We start from the raw sequence: 24,849 nt of genomic DNA, 5'->3' as shown, positions 1-24,849 counted from the left end.
TTCACAGGCTTGACAATTGGCCTAGATAAACCAGAAACCAGGAGGACAACACTTACTCTTTCTATTCATAGCGAGAAAAATCCCCCCGAGACGTGTCAAATTTTAGACCGGCCAATTTTCACTAAGATGGTGACGCGGCAGGACAAGCGGCCGTTTTGGGGGGGGGGGGGGCAGTTATAGGAGGTGTAGCTGATGATTAAGTCGCTTATTTTTCCAGCGGGGCAGAAACACTCCCTCAACAGCAGCCGGGAACACGTCAACTCTCCGCCCGCCGCGGCGCTCACATGTTCCATGACAGGATTCAGAGCATGAAACGGGGCAAATCTCAGTCCAGAAAAAGCCTGATTTAATACAAATAGCAACATGTGTATTGTACTGATGTTTTTGTCTAATAGTTACAGACAACGTGTCTTTACTACACTGAGATTAAATTTGCTTTACTGGACCGATTTAATAGATTTCAGTGCATGCTGCGGTGCTTTACGATGAGAAAAAAAAAAAAACCTCTTTCCAACTGCTCCCTAAAAATCACAAGCCACAACAAAGAGCAATTTATTGCAAAAAAAAAAAAAAAAAAAAAAGAAGAAGAAAAAAAAAACGTGTCTCAAACAGGCTCTGATCCAGCAACGTGCACAGTAATGTTATTACGGCATCAGAAAATAAATCCAGACTTTCTGGTAATCCACAAAGGCCCGCATGAGGCAGCTGCGCAACAACAAGTCTCATCCGGACAAAAGCTGCACCTCAGACTCCGCTTCGAAACACAAGGTGTCGAGAAAACAGAAAGAGGCTGCATTCAAAAAGGGGGAAATCCACTCATTTTTTACACATAAAAAGGTCAGTTGACCGGTCACGCGGATGCACGACTCAGCATGTGTGACCGCAACCGAGCGCCGAGCGTGAAATTTCACCCTAGACCACCGAAAGAGTTCAAATAAAAACATTCAGAAGTCAAGGGCTCCCCTTTACTCCAAAATATAAAGAATTCAAATTAGACTCCTCATCGAGACAGCTTTTCTGTTTTTTTTACTGAACCGAAAACAAAGCTGCCTCAGAGTGGAAGCAGAGTTGTGACGTGACACGACAGTCCGTCCACGTCCATATAGAAGAACAACAACCGAGGAATCTCAATGAGCATCGAGAACACTTTGGGGAAAGCTGGCGAGTGGACTTTTGAGTCGCACGAGCTTTTGCCAAATCTGATGATGTCATAGTGATGTCATCCGGGCAGATGGCACGGACATGGGAGACTTAAAAAGGACTGAAATCCTGTGTTACAATTCAGAAGTATTGTCTCAAAGACAGAGATGGTAAAACAAAATAAAAAAATGTACAGATTGCATTGTGGGAAATGTAGGATTCAGCATTTCTGGACTAAAGGTCGAGATATCTCGGCCTCCGCTGCATCAGTTTGGGCTATTTTTGTTTATGACATGTCGATTTCCAGTCCCCCAACTTGTGTAATACTAAATTGCTTGAGTGCAGCTTTAGCAGCACTCAAGTGGAAAAAACGTTTTCTGTCGACTTAAACTTGATCATAAAAGTATTAAAAGGTCATCGGCTTTACTTTCAGTCTTCAAAACACATTAATTTTTGCTGGCCTTTCCAGTTTAGGCCTTATTTTATATAGTTTTTTTCATGGGTACAATTTACGACTCACGTAGCAAATATTTTCAGGTGTTTTTTTGTTGTTGTTTTAAATGAATTTATTTGAATTGCTTATTTTGCCTCTTTCGAGTCCATCCGGTGGTTTTAACACACGTCTGATGTTGTGCAGCGCTTTTGGTCGACTTCTGTTCTACTTGAATGTGCTGTGTAAGTCGAACTAAACTGACTTAATCGTCTGAAGCGACAGAAGCCCTCCCGTGCATCTGTTCCTCGGTTATCATCCCACACGGCGGCGTGGAAGCAGCGGCTGCGAGCTTTTGAACATCCTGACAATGCGAGTGACAAACGGCAGCGAGGGAGGACGCAGGTCGAATGGATTCGAGCACTTCAGTCATCCGAGCGGCGCGCCGGCTTACACTGCATGACGATTATATCACAGACTATCTGCTTGTTCGTCACATGCTTTGTGTCAAAGAGCTTTTTGCAATGGATCACCTTATATAACAACAAAAAAAAAACGCACACCGTTCTCCTCATCTGCTTAATCTGGATAGTGGATAACAGTGTTATTTTTTTTGGGGGGGGGGGGTAGCGGACAATTTTTTTTCCAGCTCCAAATCCTCCAATACGAATCCTCTTTGCTGAACATTATTTGGCCTTCGACAATGCACGTGTCCTCGTGTGTCAGTCACTTCAGTGTCAGAAGTGGGGTGGGATGGGGAAGGGGGCGGGGGGGACACTCGGTCCCGCCTCTCCTTCTGACCTTGGCATCACCAAGTGGACCCCAAACCACTTTCCTTATCCCCCACTTAACATTGTTGTATTGTTAACTTGTCAATACTGTTGGTCAATGAGTGATTCCCTTATTGTGTTCACGCATAACAACAGGAAACACTCACAGCAGGCGTTTTGATTGGAAGCCGCGTGACACACTTTAAGCCCCTCGATCTTCTCTTCTTTTTTTCTTTTTTTTTAGTGAGTTGTCAGGGCTTTTTTTTTTTTTTTTTTTTTAAACCCGCCTCCTGTAACAAAAGAGCCTTCCCCTAAATTTATCACGCTAGACAAACCCCTTTAAAGTTAATTACTCGGGCACCAAGGACAACAACACTGATGCGTGCTGACACGAAAACACTCAGGGTTGGACGGGGCCGAGCGACTGGGAAACCCCCCCGAGGGCAGCCGCTGTCTCAGAGCATCTCCGGGTGGAGAGTGCTGCTGCAAGAGCAGAAGGGGGCGGGGGGAAAAAAAGAAAAAAGAACAAAAAAATAGAGAAGAGGGCAGACCTGCTTACAAAAGGGTAAAAAAGAAAACACAGCTCAAAGAAATGTAAAAACCACGGGTAGAGATCACGTATGTATGTGGAGTGCATCTCCAAACTAGCTGGTAGGAAAAGAGTTAACCTTCCCTACAGGCTCATTATGGATGAGGAGAGGAAATAAAAAAGCTCTCATTAATGAAATAAGAGGAATTTTTATCTAACCTGGCCTCCTTTTTTTTTCGTATGCCACTTCAATCAGAAAATCTCAGCTCCTATTGAGTAAAGCAGCTGAAAGAAAATCATCAAAAATAATCCAGATAACTCCAGATTTAGAGCACCGGGTCAAAAACAAACAAAAAATGATGTGGGGCTTCATTAAAGAGATTGCAGGTGCATTTTACACATGAGTGAGTTATTGTGGATGGAGGCCAGCGATGACAAGCATCTTTCAGATAGAGATCGGAGAGGAGCTTTAATGTGCTTTTTTTTTTTCTTCTTTTTTTAGTGCTTTGTCATGTGTTTTGCAGCGAGGACCTACCGAGATCTCCTTGAACGCTGTTGTCGTGGGAGGTCCTGCTGGACGTGGTGGAGTCCCCGTCGCTGGGCCAGATCTGTCCCGCCTTGCGTCCGCCGATGACGGAGGCCTCGGAGAGCAATCCCTGCTGCTTCAGACGTTTCTGAGACAGCGGCGTGGGCGGGCTGCTGCTGTCGAAGGACTGCTGGGAGTGCTGCGAGGGCGAGCGGCTCTTCTCCCGGTACATCTGGTAGGCGGTGGGGCTGGGGGACACGTGGCTGGACTGGCCCGACGAGAAGTCCTCCTCGCTGGACGTCAGGTTCTCGTTGGAGCTGCAGTCCGGCGTGTAGCCCCCTCCGACGTCGTCGAAGCTGCCGGGCGAGTAGGAGCGCCTCGGCCAGGTGAGGTGCGCGTCCTCCTCGACGCCGTGGTCCCGGATGTGGATGACCCGGGTGTCCCCGTCGGCCATCATCCCCCCGACGTACACGCTGGTGTAAGGCTGGGACTCCGCCGGCTGCCGCTCGGACCTGCGGGCCGCGTTGTCCTTCAGGAAGTGCGGGTTGACCTCGGGGTCGTCGTACGACCCGTTGTAGCTGCAGTTCCCCTCCGTGGACCGGCCCCGCTGCACGGCCCGGCTGATGTCCCCCGTCGCGGCCGACAGGTTCCCCGGCAGGGAGTGCAGGGACCTCTTCCGCTCCAACTGCATGGCCTGACAGCCCAGGGTGCTGATCTTGTCCGAGACCTCCCTGTCGTTGACCCGGACCAGCCCTCGCTCGTGATGGTACTCCACGTTCACGTAGAAGGGCTTCTCCTGGCCGCCCATCACCGACAGGCCCCTGCCGTCGCCGGCCGTGTGAGAGTTGGCTCTCCTGATGCGCTCGAAGTTGGACCTCAGGGCCGCCACCGAGCCGGTGCCCACCGGGAAATCAGGGAGCTCGGAGTCCAGGCGGACCGGCGACACGCCTCCCATCTGTTTGGCCGGGAACGCGCCCTCCGCCTCTCCCTCTGGATGTGGTTTACACCTCGCTGGCTTGCCGGGGCCCCTCTCCTGCTGCTGCTGCTGCTGCTGCTGCTGCAGCTGCTCCTCCTCCTCCTCGGCCGGCTGCTCCTCTGCGTGGGGCCTCTGGGCGTCCGGGCCACCGTGCAGGTCTCCTTCACCGGCCTGGGGCGTCCTTTTAAACCCCCACCTCTGCCCGTCGTAAGACTTCCTCTCTTTTGCCAGCAGAGTCTGCAGGTAGATCATGCGAAAGCGCTCCTTGTTTACTTCCTTCTCCAGGTGCCTGATGGAGGACTTGCACTTGTCCAGCTCCTGTTCGATGTCCCCCATCGAGTTCAGCGCCATGCAAGGGGGGTCAGACTCAGGAAACTGGGCTCTCCACGCCTCCATGAACCCCACCGGTTCCACCATCGCTTTTTTTTTTGTTTTTTTAGTTTTTTTTTTTTAGTTTTTTTTACTCTGACATAAAACGTTCAATCAGCTAACAGCAGACACATTTCCAGAGCATGAACCGGACTTGATCGGTCACAACTTACATCTTCCATGGTGCTAAAATTAAAGAGTATTTTGCAGAGAGTGACTTAACAGGGAAGAAAAACCTGTTTCAGTCTTTACTCACAAGCACAAGAATTACAAAAACCCCTCACGAGGCAGGATTGCTTCTCTTCACTTTCCTTTTGGACTGAACTCCCAAGGAAAATGTGTGTTTATCCCGTCGGTCCCTTGTCGGTGCTGTTCTCCGGAGATCCTCCGTCCTCCTCCGTGTTGGGTGTCAGACTGACTCGCAGCTCTCTGATGTTTTGGCTCTCAGCAGAAAGAGGAGGGGCTACATTGGATGTGATTTAGCTTTACACTTCAAATACAGAAGGGAGGGGAGGACCAAAAAAAAAAAAAAAAAAAAAGGGATGAGTTGCCAAAAAAAAAATTGTGTTTCCAATCGACATTAGTTTTGAAGTAGGGCTAAAGTTAACCAGGCGGAATATGTTTTTTTACCGATGTACAGTAATGTTGAAAAAAAAAAAAAAAGGCATGACAGCTATTAAAAATGATATAATAAGAATAAAGAGGCACCTTATCAGCGATGTTTCGTCCAGGGGGAGGTGCTTTCTTCAGGATGTTACAGTTCAGGTGGATAAAACCAAAAACAAAACGACGTCCCGACTTCCCAAACAACCAGCTACCCTTTTTTTGTTGTTGTTGTTGTTTGTTTTTTCTTTACCCACTTTTGAGAAACACACTAACCTTTGAACATTCATGCCACAGCACATTTTTCTTCCCCCCTCCTTTCCGTTATGGTCTGAAAACTCGGGTTATTCCTGGCAAAGTTCATCGTGTTGCAATCTGAAGCAGCTGGCCGGCTGCCTCGAGGACATGTCGCCACCTGACGGTTCAAACGTTCAGACTGACGGGGCGGTGCGTTCAAGTGCAACCCGGACATCTTAATGCTCGCGCTCCTCTTGAGATGGATATAGATTTTTTTTTTTTTTTTTTTTGCCACAGCAGCATGTACAAGTACAAGGTAATGCAATAAAAATGACAGAATAAAAAAATAGAGGTTGTAAAAAAATATTAAATAAAAAAAAAAGTAAAAAAAAAAAAAGGCACAATATATACATAATAAAAATAGAATAATATTAAATTAAATTAAACAACAGTGTAACAGTGTTATATGTAAATGCAGCATTTCGGCAGTGGTGGAAGAAGTATTCAGTGTCCTTTACTTACGTAAAAGTGAAAAGACTCCGGTACAAGTACAAGTACAAAACTTACTAGTAAAAACGATGAAAGTATTAGCAGCAAAATATTCTTAAAGTACAAAGCTAAGAACTCACTGTGTAGTAAAACGTTATACATAAAGATATGTAAATATTTGTGATCCGAGAAGGTTTTTATGTAGTTTATTTAGTCTAAGAGGTTGGACAATCGTCTAAAATTGTATCTTGTAGTTCATCAGAAACATTTAAAATCAAATCAGTTGGAGATGCGTGGTTTCCACTGAACATGAAGGATATCAAGTTACAAGTTACGAAAACTGTCAGAGAAATGTAGTGCCGTGAATAATCCAATATTTGCTATTACTCGAGTATGTACTTAGTGTGTTACGTCCCCACACTGGATTTAGGTAGCCTACATAAAATACCATAATCAATCAGGTTTGAAGTTATCTGTTTATCTTTTTATAGAGATATCGTTGAACTTGCTTTGGTTCCCCAAAAAGGTGGAATATGCCAATATTATGGGTGTTTTAGTACCATTAAATGGGCCTTTTGACCATTAAACCATTTTCTTGGTTGCTTGTATATTGTATATTATATATATATAGATATATACTGTACCGTATGTATATATATATATATATATATCTATATATATATGTTGACTGTGTTTATTGGTTTGTTGTATATAATATATATAGATATTTAATGTACTGTATATATATTGTATGTACTGTGCATTTTATATTTTATATTTATATTTTTTATTTTATTGCTTTTCTATTATATTATTCTATTCTATTATTATTTTATTCTATTGTTTCTATTATTGCTCCTGTATGTATGCTGCTGTGGCGAAAAAAATTTCCCCTCGGGGATTAATAAAGTAAATACCTACCTACCTACCTAAACTTATAACTCTATGTTGAAGGTTTTCAATTTGCGCCGATTTTGCTTCTCCTTAACGCAACGCAGCTTTCTTGAACGGACCACTCAGACTACTTCCGGTTAGCAACCAATCAGCGTGGTTTCCATGGGGCTGTTGACAACAACCGCTGCCTTTGTGTCTGCTAACTGGCGAGCTCAAAATTCTTCGAGGCGATGCTGATTTAAAAGATTGGAAATGAATCTTTATTGTTTGTAACTGTTGTTTTGTCCAACGTAACCAAGAAGACTTTAACAGGGTTTTTTGCACGGGGCGGGCAAGACGGGGGAACTTAATCGACGACAGATAGCTTGTTTGCGTTAGCATTGGCTGGCTAATCCAGCAGAGAAGAGTCCGAGGAGCTAATACAGCAAAAATAATCATAATAATAATAATAATAATAATAATAACTTCCATGATGAGCGAACAACTGAAATTCATCGTCGAGCAGCTTAACAAGGAGCCATTCAAGAAAAACTTTAACCTCATCACGTTTGACTCGCAGGAGCCGATGCAGCTGCTGCAGATTTTAAACGATGTTCTGGCAGAAATCGACCCAAAGGTGAGCGGAACCGCAGTTTGAGCCACCGTTGCGGACGTCAGGCTCGTGTTGGGGCCGATGTCTGATTGTGTTCCTCAGTCCGTCTGCAACAGGTAGCGCCATTCACTGCTACTCTTTTTGTTTTTGTTTTTGTTTTTGTTTTTGTTTTTAGCACTCTATAGACATCCGTGAAGAGATGCCAGAACAAACCGTGAAGAGGATGTGTGCTCTGCTGGGGATGCTGAAGTACAAACCCCCCGGAAACCTCTCCGATGTGTGAGTAACCTGCAGTCAGTTTGAAGGATTCCTGCCATGAGCTGGTGGATGTGTGTGTGTGTGTGTTTTTGTTGTTGTTGTTGTTTTTGTTGTGCCAATCAGTTTTCCTTTCTTCTTCTCACCCTCATTGCAGGAGCAGCTTCAGGCAGGGTCTGGTGACCGGCAGCAAACCCGTGGTGCACCCGATCCTCCACTGGCTGCTGCAGAGGGTCCCCGAGCTGAAGAAGAGGGCTTACCTGGCCCGCTTTCTGGTCAAGCTCGAGGTGCCTGCTGAGTTTCTGCAGGACGACGTCATCAACGACACCTCTCACCAGGTTTTGTCAACATAATAAAGAACGCAGTCACTATGTCATTTAAAAAATAAAATTAAAAAAAATGTGTACCTTAAATGCAAATGTAAAACAATGTGTGTTCACAGTATGAAGAGCTGGTGGAAGCATTTAAGACCTATCACAAGGAGTGTGAGCAGCTGAGGACTTCAGGCTTCTCCACAGCAGAAATCAGACGGGTAAAAGAACCACTCATATTTACATTTTTTAAATGTATTTATTTATTTATTTTTATTTTATGTGTTTTTTGTGTATATAGTCTGTGTATATTTATTCATCGCTCTTATTTTCTTTCTGAAATAATAATTTTGTATCTATTATTATTATTATTATTATTATTTATTATTTCTTACATCTTACACGTATTTGTAATGTTTTTCATATTGCGTGCACGTTTGGTTTTTCAATGCTGCTGTGACGACTGAATTTCCCCACTGTGGGATTAATAAAGTCTAAATCTAATCTATATTGACGTGAATTTGTTTTGTAGTTATAACCAACGTTTCTTAAATTAGGCTTAAGTTTTGCTGAAGTTTAGATGACGCTAAATTATTGCTCTTTTCTGCACCAACAGGACATCAGCGCCATGGAGGAAGAGAAAGACCAGCTGATCAAACGCGTGGAGCGGCTGAAGAAGAGGGTAAGGCCGACTGCTCAGAGAGTCCTTGTCGCTCTCGAAATGCTTGGAAAGGCTTCGGGATTTACAGAGGAATGAAAACATGACCTCAGACATATAGCATCAGCTCCTCTGACAGACCCGACAGGCTGACAAGTGTGTCTTAACGAGGTCGTGAAGTAATGAGGTGTTGATTTAATGGGCCTTACTCGTAGGCACCTGCCAAAAGGTGAAACCTGACTCTTGTCAGAGGTGCTCAGTTATTTCTGCCATGACAAGCCTGCCATCGTCGTCATTAACCTGTCGGTCCACTAGGTGGAGTCGGTGTCCAACCATGAGCGGATGCTGGAGCAGGCCAGCCAGCTGCGGGTGGAGAAGGAGCGAGAGGAGTCACTGACTCATCAGAAGCAAGAGCAGAAGAATCAAGTAAATGTTTTGTGCTTTATTAGGACTTTCAGTTCACGTTGGTGTATTTAAGTAAAGACGCCACAGTCCAGTTAAACTATCATGCTGTATGGAAAGAAAAAGTAACACGCCACATCTCCGGTGTTGTAAAAGTTTTGCTGGATGCCTCTTTAGCACCTCACGCTGTCTTTCAGTTTGCACATCTCGTTTGACAAAGTTATGCAAAACAAAGAAGTGTGAAATATATATTTCTTTTTTTCTTTTCTTTTTTTTAACAAAAAGATTTCCAGAAATTTGAAAGCTTCTGGAGAAAAGAAATACGTATGAACAAATGTTCTTTTTGGTGTAAAACTCCCAAAAACTTTTCTGCTGTATTTGTTTTCTTTGTCCAAATCATTTTAAAGACGTCACCTGAGATGGACACTTTTCACTGTGTGTCTCCTGACATTTTATAGACTTAAAAGATTGTGACATATTAATCCAAGGGGGGGGGAGTTGAATCGGTCTGAAATTCGTTGTTACCTGCAGCCTTAATGTGTAACGTTGTTAATTCACCCTCCTCTCCACCCCGCCTGTGTCGGTGATCGTTTTCTGTGTGTTCAGCTGTTCCAGGCCGAGCAGAGACTGCTGAGATCGCAGCAGCAGTTGAAGGATCTGCGTCAGGCGGCGGCAGATGCCAATCCAGAGAGTGAGTTAGCCCCCCGTCCTGCTGCTGCTGTCCTCTGCAGGACACCGCCGGATTGGGGAAGTTCAAGGGTGCAGCAGAGCGGTGGGAGGTGTGGTGGTGTGGGCCTCTCAGCTAATAGGCTTTCATCTGATGAGACCCTCTAATTATACGGATCTTTGAAGTGCTATAATAGAGCTTATCTGATGTTGAAATGGTCTCCTTTTGTTCTGGTGTGTTACCGGCCTCCTCAGCCAGAGGAGAGATTTACGCATTTGCAGTTTCTAAAATGACCCGTGCGATGCAGACGGAGGCGGAGCTGCGCGGTTTAAAGTCACAACTGCTGTGGTGTCCTAAGAAAAAAGAAGCTGATTAGGGTTTGCTCTTGTTCAGCATAATTACTTTCAACAATATTATCTTGTATTTTCAGTAGCTTTGTGGATTTCTGTCTCGCTCCATCAGAGCCACCAAATGCCTGAAAGGGTTTCCGACACAGTAACGGCGCTTCACGAGAAGCTCGCGTCATTTTTTGTTTTGTTTTGTTTTGTTTTCAGGCTTAATGAAGAGACTCGAAGAGGAGATCAAGATCAACTCCTACATGGTCTCCGAGAAGCTCCCCAAAGAGCTGGAGGGCATGAGGCGCACGGTGCGGTACCTGCAGAAGGTGGCGTCGGAGCCCGCCATGGGCCAGGCCGAACTCCAGGAGCTGGCGGACAAGGTGTGTGTGTGTGTGTGTGTGTGTGTGTGTGTGTGTGTGTGTGTGTGTGTGTGTGTGTGTGTGTGTGTGTGTGTGTGTGTGTGTGTACACCTTCAAAACACAACAAGACTCTGATTGTTTGCCATATTCACACGTTGGCAGATTAAAGAAGCCGATTCTCAGATAAACCAGCTGATTGAGAAGCGGATGATGAGGAGCGACCCGCTGGATGACAAACTGACCCTCTACAGGCAACAGGTGCCGACCGCATTCCACGTCTTTCATGTCTTTCATCTTTTTGTCTCGTTTTTTTTTTTTTGACGTGAACTAGACCCCCGTGTGCCGACCGCGATGTTAAACGTTCCCCTTCGCAGTTTTCTTGCTGCTCTTTTTTAGGTTCTCTGGATCACAGACACTATTTTTTTTTTTTTTTTTCAGATTCCCCAAATAAATTCATTAATCTAGTCATGTTTTTAAAAGAGTCCTTTCCCATCAGTGGAAATCCTCTGATCTTTTATAGGTATGCAAATATTTGTTTAAATTTTACAACATTAACTACTGGACACAAGATATCTGGTACTTTACTAGAAAAAAGAAAATGGGTTTATGTCACATTTGTGTTTGCTGCATATTTGACCTCAACGGTTTTCCAAAGTCGTTGTTGTTGTTGTGTCACGAACCACGAATCGCAAATTTCTGCACAGTGAAGCCCCAACATCCACCTTTTAATTATTAGTTAAAAAAAAAACGTCTCGTGAATGTGATATTTACAAATTTGGACAAAAAAATACACTGATAAGAATTACACGGTCAAAAGGTCAAAAGGTCGCGGCGACCTTGCAACACACTTCTGTGGCCACAAGTCAAGAATTCATACGCTAATTATGGCGAAATTTTATACACATTTACAGCCAGGATAAAGTGATGATTTTTATACCTGGAACTTCACTGTGACATGAAAATGTTCTGCAAAAAAAACCACCTTTCTGGTCATTATTCAACACCGAAACTCGAGAACAGAAAATGACATTGTGACCACGTTTCACATTCAGTCCGATGCTGAATATGTGATACTGATCTCGCGTGTCCATCTTGAAAACTGTTGCTGGTTGTTCAGATCTTCTGTGTGAAGCATCCTCGTTTTAGAGTTCGTAGCTCCTTCCGTATTCGAAGCATCGTCTGTTGTCACGGCAACAACTTTGTGTTCGATCAGAATCCGATTTATTGGGCCGAGCGTGTGAACACGTGCGAGGAATTTGACTCTGGTTATCGTGTCTTTCAGTGAATCGACCCTTTAATACAGTAGACATGAAGCAGAGCAGGAACAACAAAGCTTCACAAAGTCATGTCAGATCTGTTTTATTTATACTGTAAATCCCCGTATCACAAATAAAGATGAAACTACAACGCAGCTGCAACTTAAAAGCTTTTTTACAAGCCTGCGTTTCATACCCATTTCCTGTCCTAAAAGCGTCCCCGTTGCTCGGTTACCCTCGGTCTACCCCGTGATAGGTTAAAAAGCCACACCCACCCCCCCCTCATGTTTGTACATCTCGCGACTCCCGCAGGCCTCCATCATCATTCGAAAGAAGGAGTCGAAGGCGGAGGAGCTTCAGGAGGCGAGGGAGGAGGTGGCGGCGGCGGAGAGGGAGCTGAAGCAGAGGAGCAGCCAGGCTCAGTCCTCGGACGGGGAGGAGGTCGTCCGCGGTGACGAGGTACTTCTGTCCCAAGTCACAAAGTCACCAAACATCTGCCAGGTTTTTTTTCTGCATTATATCGAATTCATGTCTGGTGAGAAGAAAAATATAAAATGTGTGTTGAAGCTAACATCCACCCACCTATGATCTACACCTGCTTTATCGTGAACGGGGTCCCGGGGGCGGGGGGGGGCATTCAACCACCAATTAACCTGAGATGCATGTTTGTGGACGCTGGGAGGAGGGAAAGCAGGGCACTCGGAAGATTTTGCAGACCGCAAAAAAAAAAAAAGAAAACCCACAAGAGGCTATTTCTGTTCTTATCCAAACACAGACGGACTCGCTGTCTAACGTTACTTATCCATTTTCCCCTTCTCTCCCCCACATTCCCATGCAGAGCCATTAATAGTACACAAAAGAGAGAATATCCAGAACAAGGAACCGTACAGGACGAACTTCCTGAAAGCTGCCCTCCCCTCCCCGACCCCACCCCCTCCCCTCTCTGATCTTCAGTGTAAATCAATCTCCTAATTCAAGTCAGCTGGACACATTAAACAAGACAGAAACGTTTTTATTTATATCCTGTGACGAGGATGTGCTCCCCCTCCCCACTTTTTTTTTTTTTCTTTCTTTCCGTGGTACTCTGGTACTATGTAACTTGACAGGGAGGGAAAAAAAAAGGTTAAAGAAAAGTCCAAAAGAAATCACTTCTGCTTTCGTTCAGTTTAAAGTTATTCAGTTGGTCATAAATGTGTTCGGCGTCAGCAGGGAGGCGCTGATGAACGCCGGTCGCGCTGTGACCGTGTGAACTGTGTAGATTAGAGTTTTTATAGCCGGATGTTTGACGCATGTTTATATCCGTGAGGTGAGAGCTGGGCTTTTACCCCCCACCCCACCCCCACCCCACGCATCCCGTTAGCCTGCAGTCAAGCCCAGGGGAAGGTGCGCTTTGCTCCAGCAGTGGTGCTTTTTGATGATGCTGACCCTGACCTTTGACCTTCCTGTGGTGGTTAAAAAATAAAAAACAGTTCCTCACAGATAGTCTCTTAGCACGAACGTTTTATGAGGCTAAATGTAGCATTTTAGCATCAATAAGTTATTGGTGAAATGCTTTACAATAGTTAGGATAGTCACTTTAAAGCAGCTGCGCCGATCCACCTCTTTTAAGCCTCTACAATACGTTTTATAGTTCCTACAAGTTGGTCAAATCTTCTGAGAAAATCAGGATTATTATTATAACGTAGCTGGAAACTGAAAGAAGGTGATTGTTGCAGCAGAAGAAAAAAAACAAAAAAACATTGCTGTGTTGTACTTGTGTACTAACACTCACTATTTTAAGTGCATAATTGCGTTCACATTGTCAAGTACACTAAACATGCAGTGATCTTCGAGTACCAGGATGACGCACTTAAAATGTTCAAAAAACAAAAGTGCGAAACGTTGGACACTTTCCACCCTAAACGCTCGCCATCTTGGCTACGTAGAGAAAGGGGGCGGGGCCGCTGAGGCAAAGAAATTTTCAAATTAAGGCGTCTGAGGAAGCTGCAGCTTCACACAAAAGTGCTTATTTGTCACTTTTGCTGCTGGACAGAAGAATCAGTGTGTTTATTTGAGCGGGTTAAACAGAAAACACTTTGATTTCTGGATAAAATATTTAAAGCTGCAGAAACAACACTACCCTGCACCACACAAGTCCGAACGCCGGAAGAGCACTATTTGTTACTGCACTAAGGGGAAGTGTCTTATTTGGGACACAGAACAATACTTTAACTGACAGGAAGTGAAATATCAGTGGAAAATTTTTTTTTCTTCCAACATGTTTATTCTCATCAGGGGAAAAAAAAAGAGAAAGAAAATCACTTGAGTCACGTCGTCAATGAGAAATATTAAAGTGATCAGATGCTGTAGAAAATGTGCTTCCATTTTTTTAATTTTTTTTTTATTTTAAAGTACCGGCAGCAGCACGTCACCATCCATGTTGGTCATGAGTTTACATCAGTGTTTCACAGTTTCTTCCAGGCTGACTGACAGATCTTGAAGTCCGACCGCAAATTTTGAGAGGGAAGCTGTTTGTCGAGACAAAGAGGTCCTCGAGTTGAGACCGCGCATGAATGAAGTTCATGGAAAAATGTTCAGCTTATCACCCCACCACACACACACACACACACACACACACACACACACACACACACACACACACACACACACACACACACACACACACACACACACACACACACACACACTCACCACCACCTCCCATCCCCCGTACCGTTTCAGTGGCCATCAGCCACGGTGGAGAAGATCACTTTATCAGAGGTATTTTCCATTCTGACGATTACGTGTCATCACATGCCGCCCACCAACTGCAGCGTCTCTCTGAGAGGGATGACTGCATCTGCTCGTCAGCTGGTTGGCCCGGTAACATGAGACCATTTTTTTTTTTTTTTTTTTTTTAATCAAGCGGCCTCGTCACTTCTGGTTAAATTTATTCGTACTTCTGCCACAAATCTGAACATCATATTTTTTTTCTTGAAATAACGTCGAGATCTGACGCGTAATTGGCAAAATTTTTACTTTTTTTGAATTCCCTACAGCGTCTCCCAACGTGCAGCTGTTGGACGATCTGCCTGCTGCACCCATTCGTGTCTCCGTCGACTGGGACGTGTTTTGCATATCCGTCGCACCCCGAGCCGCCGCCCGCTTCAACAGCAGTTGTTTTTTTGTTTTTTTTGGGGACGCGGTGTCGGGAACGCTATGCAGTATTATTCCTGCTGTGCTAATTCCTCTCTCAGCCTCGTCTGCCCTTGATGTCCCAAAATACACAAAGAATAAACGTACATGCACAATCACACCCACCCACCCTGACACACAGTCACTCACACACACACACACACACACACACACACACACACACACACACACACACACACACACACACACACACACACACACCAGGCTTCATGGATCCCCCACAGGACACGAAGCACACATTCTGTGATTTCTGGGGCTGTTCTCCCGTGTCCGTGTTCATTTATAGCTGCTCTTCAATTGTGGAGGAGTTTCAATGCGTCCCGGCAGACGGTCGGGGTGGGATGGGGGAGGAGGAGGGAGGGTTGACTGCACATCCACTTAAAGTCAGTTATTCTGTCAGATGAAGCTGTTTTGCCGCACAGAGCCGGCTGTGAGATCTGAAAGGATCCGGCGACTGTTTTCAGATCAAGCCGACAACCTCACAGAGCCCCCCTCACCCCTCCCCACCACCCCCCACCTCCCGGCTGCCACTTTCTCTCTCTCCAGGTCTCTAATCCCTTCCCTCCCCCGGGCTCGATCCATTGTCTCTTCTCCCATTGCCTTTCATAGTATCTCAGCTGTGCTGGACACCGGGCTGTCAGATATCAACTGTATTTATGCCTCTTTCGTTTGCATTTTCCTTGCGAGCTTTTACAATACAATATTTGTTATTTCCACAAGGTCTCCAAATGATGACTTTTATATATATATATATATGTGTATTTATATGAAAGAAGTCGGTTGTAATGACGAACCTACACATTATCATTCCCTGAATCAGCAGTTCCCCTCGATTTTCGCAGAGCATTTTAGCGTCTTTCAGCTTGTTGTTTTGATTCGGTGTCACCTTTCTCTTCAGTGTTGTTTCCAGATGCAGCAGGTTTCTGGTTTCAGCGGAAAAAAAGCTCTAAAAGTCCATCTGCATACTTTCCGTCCTGCACGACATCTCACACACACAAAGTTGGCAGCTAACTGGTAAAAATAGTTAAGCCTTTTAACACCTAATGAGTCTGAAAGTTCCCTCAGGAGGTGGTGGAGACCAAAACCAGAGCTAAACGGACTGTAAATGTTGCACTTAACATCCATCAGATGGTCGGACACATGATCCCAAGTGAATAGTTGTGTTGTTCCAGGGCGGCCGGATTTGTAAATAACCTTTTGTTTGTAAGAGCCTAATAGGTGATAATATGCCTACAGCTTGTTTCCGTTGCCCTAAATTTGCAAATGCAGGTTTAAAGACCTTTTTGAAGAGTCCTGAATACCAATTGTTCTTTTAATTTGAAGGTGAAGTTGAAATTCTGTTCCCTTTTGCCTCAAAGCTGAAACGTTTGGTGGGGAAACTGCGCGGCAAAGGATCGGTGTACAAGAAGAGACGTCACGAAATTGCCGAGCTGAAAGCCGAATACGGAGTCCTGCAGCGGACGGAGGAGATCCTCAAGCAGAGACACGAGACCGTCCAACAGAAACTGGTAACTAACCTATCTCCTGTTTTTAAAGGTAGACTAAATTAATTCATTATTTACAGCAACACAAAGGAAGGACGGGGATCTGCGCTGCCTTTGTTGTTGAGCGTTTTGACATCTTGTACGGTGCTACGGCTCAAACCACGAAAGAATAGTTCACATATAATACAGTCGGACGAGCAATCACAAATTTCCTTCTTGCATTTTTCTCTGAAGTCATTCACAGTTGACGTTTAAAAAAAACACATTTGCTTGCTGTGATTTGTTTCACCAACTTAATTCAGTAAATTATAGAAGATCATGTCGTTTTGTTAAAGGCGCCCTGATTGTTGAATCTGGAGTTACGATTTGTCCGACGTGCAGCACGCCAAAGTCAGCATATTCCCGCTTGCAGTTTTAATTTTTTTCTCCATCTCATTCCTTATTCTTCTTCTTTTTTTTTTTTAAATGGCCTTTTTTGGCAGCTTTAACATCTTCAAAAACTCATGAAAGTTGCTGTATACTGTATACTGTATACTATATACTGTATACTATATACTATGTCCAAAAATGACTTTTGGGTCACTTTTTGGACGACACGCTATACTATTGACTTTTTCTTTCATATTTCGGACGACATACCATATTAATTTTGTATGGCTTTTTTCTGAAATGACATGCATGCCAGTTACTTCTCACTTCTTACTTCTCACCACTATGTCATACTAGTGACATAGTGATGTCATATGTCGTCCGAAATATGAAAAAAAAAAAGTCACACTATAGCATTAAAATGTATTAATGGGATTTTGGGAGATAAAATTTGTGGTAGTTTGGACAGAAATCCAAGAAGATTTAGTCACACCCTTTATCTTTTGTTATTTTGTTTTGGTATTGTTGTTGACCTTTGGTTTGGTATTATTATTTACAACGCAAATCCGAAACCCGAAACTGGCAAAGCCGCAACCGTGTAGTTTACCCTTAGGGGGACTCTCTCTCCGTGAACCATGTAGTTTACCCTTAGGGGGACTCGCTCTCCGTGAACCATGTAGTTTACCCTTAGGGGGACTCGCTCTCCGTGAACCATGTGGCTTACCTTGAGCGGGACTCGAACCCGCGTCTTCATGAGGTCGTTTCTTTTTTATTTGATTTTTTTTTTTTTTTTTTTTTGATTTTATACACTTTATTAATCCCCGAGGGGAAATGTCTTCACTACAGCAGGGGGGCTCTCAGGGGGAGATGCTGCAGCAGGCTGCCACGACCGCGGCGCCAGGTAACCTGACCTGAGGTGCATGTTTTTGGATGATGGGAGGAAGCCGGAGAACCCGGAGAGAACCCACGCAAGCACAGGGAGAACATGCAAACTCCGCACAGAAAGGCCCAGGACCGGATTCGAACCCAGAACCTTTTTGCTGTGAGGCGACAGTGCTAACCACTGCACCACCGTGCCGCCCAGCTCTGAAGCCGCGTTCGTAAACCGCTGGACTCTCTTCAGCGCTGAAGAACGAGTCGCGGCAGGAGAAAGTGTTTCACGGAGTTCGAATTTCGTGCATGTAGGTAAATGGAGCCGCCGGGGCCTCTGTTTAGGGGGGCGCTAGCGAGCCATTTGGCCACGCCCACTCGCGACTCCGCTAAAATAAGACATTTTTCGCCGGGAGAGACGCGTGTACCAACTTTCATGAGTATGATAAAGCCGCCAAAAATAGCCACAAATATGTAGATTCACCTGAGGGGCTCGAGCTGACAGCTGCCTTCAAAATAAAAGCATCAACTATTCCTTAAATTAATTAAAGTAATAACATAGTTAACAAATGAATCTATATTATTCAAAACAAAACAAAATAAAAAGATATGGGTTTAAATAGTAAATAGAACTAAGAGCTCCGATACTAACACCGTTTTAATGCTCCATATCCTCATCTGGACCTCCGTGGCCCGTAGTGTCGTCGCGCCGCCCCTTCCAAATGTGCCGTTTTCACTTAATCTCCCGCCATTCAAGCGGTTCGCGTTCACCGTCGAAGCGCTAGAAGCTTCCTGGAAAAGGCTTCACACCTCTTGTGCGGTCGCAGCACCTGACGCGACGACAGGCCGCGTGACGCAGGCCGAGCTGCTATTTCTGACGCCCGCATCTGCCGCTCCTCCTCTGCCCTCTGCATCCCCACACCGCGGATCTGTGGAGGCACTTAAAACTTTTACATTTTTTTTCCCCTTCTGATCACAAGTCCAGCTGGCATTACAGAGTGTCAAAATAACACATGCTTTATTAATGCAGCAAAACCTGCTGTTATTCCCTCAGTTTTCTGTTATTATGAGATTATATAAATCTTTTTTTTAAGGAGTTTTCCTATTATATCTTTCACACCTTGCTTCATGTGGAACTAAATACTGTCTTGTGGTATCTATGACATCATTTTCAGATTGAAAATGCTGAAATTGATCGGTGAGGATTTTCTCTGTCATAGCTTATTCCACAGGTACGCTGGGAATGATATCAGGTGGTCATTTTTGTGAGGACCTTCTTGTGACTGTGTCTGTTTTTTTTTTTTTTAAAGCAAACCATGGAAGCGGAGAAGGGCATCTCCGGCTACAGCGACACTCAGGAGGAGCTGGAGAGGGTGTCGGCCATCAAGAGCGAGCTGGACGAGAAGAAGGGCCGCACTCTGGACGACATGTCCGAAATGGTGAGTATAAAAAAAAAATGGACTTAAATTGAATCCTTACAAAAAAACAAAACAAGTGTCGTGTTTTTTGGGGTTTTTTTTTTTTTACTCCAAAGAAGCCATTTTGACTTTGTGGACTTCCTGTTTACTGTATAATTAACATTTACTAATAAATTAAGAAGCAGTTTAGTGTGAAAGGATCACACAAAATACAAAATATGATGCTGACATGACAAAATAGATTTAGTCTTTTAAGATGAAAAATATGAATTAAACAGTTGCGATTTTGATTAGCCAGCAAAAGATGAGTGAAATGGCAATTATGAATTTTATATTCTAATTTATATAGTGTGCAGGACAGTGTTATTTGGTTTACATTGTAAGAGTCCTCATCTAACCTCCAGTACAGGTGCTTTTACATAATTACAGCCCCTTTAATAACTGTTGGCCTTTTCACTGGACACATTGTGATGTGCCCCAACAGGTGTTACAAACAAGGTAAGGGAATTTCCTTCAGCTGGGACCTCATTGGACTCCATCATGACTCTAATTACAGTCTAATGAGCGCAAATGAAAACACTTGTGTGTCTCTGCAGGACATTTACCGAAACCTAAAAGTTGGATTTGTAGTTAAAGTCGATTTCTGTTGTTATCAACGATGGGCAAATACAACATGAATATTTAACATGATCTTAGCATTCATTTTTATTAATCGCCCCGACGTCCTCTTGTGTGTGCGATCAGGCCACGCTGTACGCCGAAGTGAGTTTACTGATCGTTTGTCGAACTGCAGACCGCTCACGGCGACTGCGTCAAACATCCCTGGATCCGACCCGGAAGAAGAGCGTTACACTGGGACTTGAAAATGTCACCGCAAAGAAAAAAAAAAAAGGCTGAAATCTGTGATATTTTACTGGAGACTTACCGAACGTTGACTGTGTTTATTCCGGCTGCGTCCTCCACCTAGTCTCCGTCACAACACCTGACGTTTCCTCTTCAGACTTTTTAACGTACTTTACAAAGTCACAGATTTCATCTTTAAATAAAGTTTTCTCTCAGTTTACATTATCGTAAGATTTTAATGTTTTGTTTTGTTCATCGCGGTTTCAATGCAGCGTTTGCTGTCGGTTTGTTTTCACAGGTGAAGAAGTTGAACTCCATGATCGTGGAGAAGAAGTCGGCTCTCGCACCGATCATAAAAGAACTGAGGTCGCTGAGGCAGCAGTGTCAGGTGAGCACACCCGCGCTTCAGAGAATCCTCCCTTCATATCAAATAATGAATTCATTTACATTCACATTAGCATCCTGGTTTTGAATGTTTTGTTTTTTTTGCTGACATTTTTTTTTTTAACATTCCCAAAGTGTGCAGCATCACATCGTCACATCATTACGCCTGAATACTTCAAATGTTTTCAGTAGCAGGTTTTTTTTTTTTCAATGTTCCCAGAATGTCAATATTTTAGAGTTGAATTAAAGATAATGTGCTTTGTAAACAAATAATTTGTGGCAACGTTCTTAACCTCCAACCTTTTGTTTCCCCTCTGAGAGCTACAGGGAACATTTATTTATGTAGCTGAGCTCCACCAAACCAGCTGACTCAGCTTTATTTATGTGAATAATAACAAATTGATACTGAAAACACACACACACACACACACACAAACACAAACACACATATATATGGAAGCTACTGCTTGGTGAAGCCTGATTTAAACACATTCGGTGTTCGTGAATAAAAGTGGTCACGTGACCGCATTCATTGAAGGACTTTTCCTGAAGTTTTATTTGTATAGCTTTGCACAACAATCGCATAAATTAAATAACATTTCGACCACCTAAGAAGCCGATTCGGACTTTTCACCCCGCAGTGGAGGAGCCGAATATAATTCCTTCCCACCGACTACAAAACACATGGAGAGTTTTTATTAGCTCTTATCTTCCAAAACAAACGGCGGGATCTTAACTGCGAGCCCTTAAACAAGCAAGGGGTTAACTTGCATTGTGTGTACAAGGTCCATTAAGAATCATTTACATAGCCCATAAATAAAATAAAAAATGTGCGATGGGAAAGCCCCCACATGGCTGAGCCGGAGCAGGGGGATTACATTTTCCGACACGCGTTCCCAGAATCGCTCTTCCATCTTACCGGGCCATGTCTGCTAATGAAGAGCTGCAACAGGAAGACATAAATAGACCTGTAATAGCGCCTGTTTTTAAACTGCAAAAAAAAAAAAAACGGCAGCTGCGATCCGACGTGACGAGAGAGTCGAAAATGGCGCGTATTCTACGTACGCTTTAAAATGTATAGTAACGTGTCCGCGTGCATTGCAGGAGCTAAACCAGGAGTACGACGAGAAGAAGGCGCAGTACGAGAGCTGCGCCGCTGGTTTGGAGAGCAACAGATCTAAACTGGAGCAGGTGAGGGGTCATTACAACGCATCATATTTAATATATAAATGTATTTTGTCATGTTTTCCGTGTTGTTGTTTTTTCCCCATTTTTTAAATTAAAAAAAAAAAAATATTTTGTGTCACAGGAAGTGAAAGCACTGAGAGAGGAGACGGCACAGAAGGAAAACAGATACCATTACATCAACTCCATGTCAGAGGCGAGTACTTTCAAAAGATAGGCGGTTAAAACATCTCCGCTTTTACTCATTATCGTTATTATTATCATCGCTTTCAAGCCGAATTATGCCCCCCCCCCCTCACACACACACACACACACACACACACACACACACACACACACCTCTATGTCCTCTGCAGATCATTGAGATGCAAATGCAGCGGGCGGCGGATGAGATGAAGGCCTACGTGTCCTCTGATCTGCAAGAGAGGAAGAAGGCCATCAGGTGAGCCCCGCTGAGCTCAGGCCAGCCAGCTGCTCGCAAGATGAGCACCCTGTTCACCTTCGGGAAGACTCTCATTACATCAGTCAAGTCAATCTGCTGCCCGCTCTTCTTCTTCTTCTTCTTCTTCTACTTCTTCTACTTTTTCTTCTACTTCTTCCACTTCTACTTCTTCTTTTCCTTCTTCTTCAACTTAAATGCAGAACAGAGAGACTCGTTCAAAAGACACGCCTTTTGTTCAAAACAAACGCTCGGCGAGACCATCAGCAGAAATGACTCGTGCTCTTCTGCCTCTTTTGCAGGGAAGTGTACATGAAGAACATTTCCGAGCAGGAGTTACTGGGGAAGGTGAGGAAAAGTGCTGACCGACGGGGTCGATACTTGGAAACATTCCTTTATTCTGTCAAGAATATGGTCTGACGAGGAGGAGGGACAGCTCAGCCAAGGGGAGTTTTTACTGTAAACTCACGGAAATACAGTGACGGCGACAGAATGGAAGTTATCGGCTAATACGTCTGTAAATTTTTGCCTTTTTAATTACAATCAGTCAGGCTCTTAAGAATGACCAGACTGTGTATTTACAGATGTTTCAACAAATACTTCAACAACAACAACAAAAAAACGGACAAACAAATAAGGTGCACATGTGAACATTTAAGCAAACGAGGAGACTTTTCTAAGTAAAAGAAAATATCATACAAGCATGAGCGAATTAATCAAAGACATCAGCAAATATTCCAGACAAACCCTCTGAAAACTCCATAAATAAACATCTTGTCCGCGTCTGACCTTTAAATCCTTAAAATTCCTCCACTCAAAAGTATGTTTGTCTTCTTGTTCCGACAGTTGAAAGTAAAATTTTCATTCTGCGGAACGTGCAGAGTTAAAAACTAGAAGTCTGTTTTCACATTCGCCTGCTAAAGGAGGAAAACTTTCTCTGCGCTCATTGAAAAGCTCAGTTCAAGGGGCGGGGCCTACGAGCAGGATTTGTGACATCACAAATAAAAAAAAATGTATAGCTGATCCTGGGCCCAGTATTCAACTTACACACGTACGATGAGGAAAGCGGAAACCTCTGGTGCACAAACACTGAAAAAGCATTTTACACTGAAGTATACTACACCTTGTGTCCAGCAATTAAAATTAAGACATGAAATATTTTCTCATATTTATATATTCTGGAATTTTAAATGAGTGAGAATGAGTGCGTTTTATTTTAAGGAGTTTTACAACATAGTTGATTTTTTTTTTTGGTGGAGAAAACATATTGGACATTAGTTTTTATTATAATAGAGTATTTTATATATACGTGTTAAAACATGTCTGGAGGGGCATCTTTAAGAAATACTTCTGAATAAATATATTTGACATATTCCTTTGTCCGCCCTGCGTTTGAAACCCTCGTCTCTTGCTCCGGTCGTAAAACCGCGGTTCATCAGATTCGTGTAAACAGAGAAAATACTCGAGTTTCCCCACATTGATTGGACGCCTTCTGCCAGACTTGTATCATATCTTTAACATATAAATAATTCATGGATGTTAAGTTTTTTTTTGTTGTTTTGTTGTTGTTTTTTTTCCTTTGCGGGCTGCAGAAGCTACGTGAGGAGCAGAGGATGGTGAGGGAGAGCCACGGCGCCAACATGGAGCAGATGACGATGTGGCGTGACCTGGAGCAGCTGATGGAGTGCAAGAGGCAGTGCTTCATCAAGGCCCAGAGCCAGGTGTCCATCGGCCAGGTCATCCAGGAGGGGGGGGAGGACAGGCTGGTGCTGTGAACGGCGCGCGTCTCGGTTGCGATCAACAGCTGTACTCCGAGTCTCCCTGCAGTGCAGTTGGCATGTCATCGTTGTTCCGTCATTGTTCCCGTTGAGCTTCACTTATCTGGCGTAGAAACCTCCGGCAACGACACGGTTTTAAAAGGTGCTTTGTGAATCCACAAGAGGGGGGGGGCAAAAGAGGGGTTTCGCTCTCTCCGGAGGGGGGGGGCCCCGCGGGGAAACTTCCCTTTTTCGTCACATCTTTAAGAATACACTTCCAATCAAAGTGTCCAAAGATAACAGCATACAAAGTGGTGCACTTGGGACGTGGCCGCAGTCAACTATTTTTGGCGACTCCCACCGTGACCTTGGGACGGGGATTGGGATGCCAGTTTTGGAATTTTCTCTGGTACCTCCGCTGCTTTGGACAGTGCAGATGAAACGGTCCCATAAATCTGCTTGTTAAATACTTTAGTAGATCCTTGTTTTAAAATAACCTTCGACACTACAGACATTCATAGGTCGATTTTTTTGTTTTTTTGTCTATGTATTTCTATTAAATGTATTTTATATCAAACATGCGTCCTTAAATTTCGAGGTATTTCGCCACCAACCCTGTTCCCAAAAACTTGGGAAGCTGTGTAAAATGTAAATAAGAAATCGTGTAAACTCATATTTAATTGAAGATAGATCAAAGACACTATATCAAATGTCGAAATTGAGAATTTTTTAAAATTCTTTTATGAAAAGTGCAACTCGCTGTTCATTTTGAATTTGATGCCAGTAACGCGTTTTTAAAAAAGTTGGGAAAAGGTAAAAAAAAAAAAATAAAGCTGAAGAACAAACACCTGGTTTAAGATTTCACAACTAATTATGTTAATTGGCAACAGGTAACATGATTCAAAAAGAGCATTTCAAAGAGGCGGGGAGAGGCTCACCGCTGTTAAAGACTGCTTGGGCAAACAGTGCAACAATTTTAAGAATAATGTTCCTCCACGTAAAATATGAAAGAATTTGGGGGTTTCATCACCTGCAGCGCATAATATCATAAAAAGATTCATACAATCCGGAAAAATCTCAGTAAGCGAAGGGACAATGTCGAAA

The 24,849-nt window shown here is 43.7% G+C and overlaps 2 protein-coding genes across 2 annotated transcripts in view; one reads left to right on the top strand and one right to left on the bottom strand.

Moving 5' to 3' along the window:
* LOC138622659 (breakpoint cluster region protein) overlaps positions 1–5,699 on the bottom strand; it is a 35,028-nt gene extending 29,329 nt beyond the window's left edge. The window contains exons 1-2 of the mRNA XM_069701595.1: positions 5,449–5,699; positions 3,405–5,230 (exon numbers count right to left, since the gene is read on the bottom strand). Coding sequence (XP_069557696.1) covers positions 3,405–4,788 — 1,384 coding nt within the window. The 5' untranslated portion in view covers positions 4,789–5,230; positions 5,449–5,699. The remainder of the gene's footprint in view (positions 1–3,404; positions 5,231–5,448) is intronic.
* Positions 5,700–7,109: 1,410 nt separating this feature from the next.
* ift81 (intraflagellar transport 81 homolog) lies at positions 7,110–23,929 on the top strand. Its single transcript, XM_069701594.1, has 18 exons — positions 7,110–7,579; positions 7,731–7,834; positions 7,968–8,148; positions 8,253–8,342; positions 8,738–8,803; positions 9,095–9,205; positions 9,788–9,872; positions 10,403–10,566; positions 10,708–10,803; positions 12,114–12,260; positions 16,355–16,504; positions 19,030–19,158; positions 20,279–20,368; positions 21,469–21,555; positions 21,674–21,745; positions 21,906–21,991; positions 22,291–22,336; positions 23,581–23,929. The coding sequence occupies exons 1-18, from the start codon at positions 7,433–7,435 to the stop codon at positions 23,761–23,763; spliced, it is 2,034 nt and encodes a 677-aa protein (XP_069557695.1). The 5' UTR covers positions 7,110–7,432; the 3' UTR covers positions 23,764–23,929.
* The last annotated feature ends 920 nt before the right edge of the window (positions 23,930–24,849 follow it).

The sequence above is a fragment of the Brachyistius frenatus genome, unplaced genomic scaffold, assembly GCF_029030835.1.
Source record: "Brachyistius frenatus isolate BFR_SWC_R1_liver_20210118 unplaced genomic scaffold, ASM2903083v1 Contig_37, whole genome shotgun sequence".
NCBI classification, from domain to species: Eukaryota; Metazoa; Chordata; class Actinopteri; family Embiotocidae; genus Brachyistius; species Brachyistius frenatus.
The sequence above is the reverse complement of the archived record's forward strand: the minus strand, read 5'-3'. Positions and strand labels throughout refer to the sequence as shown.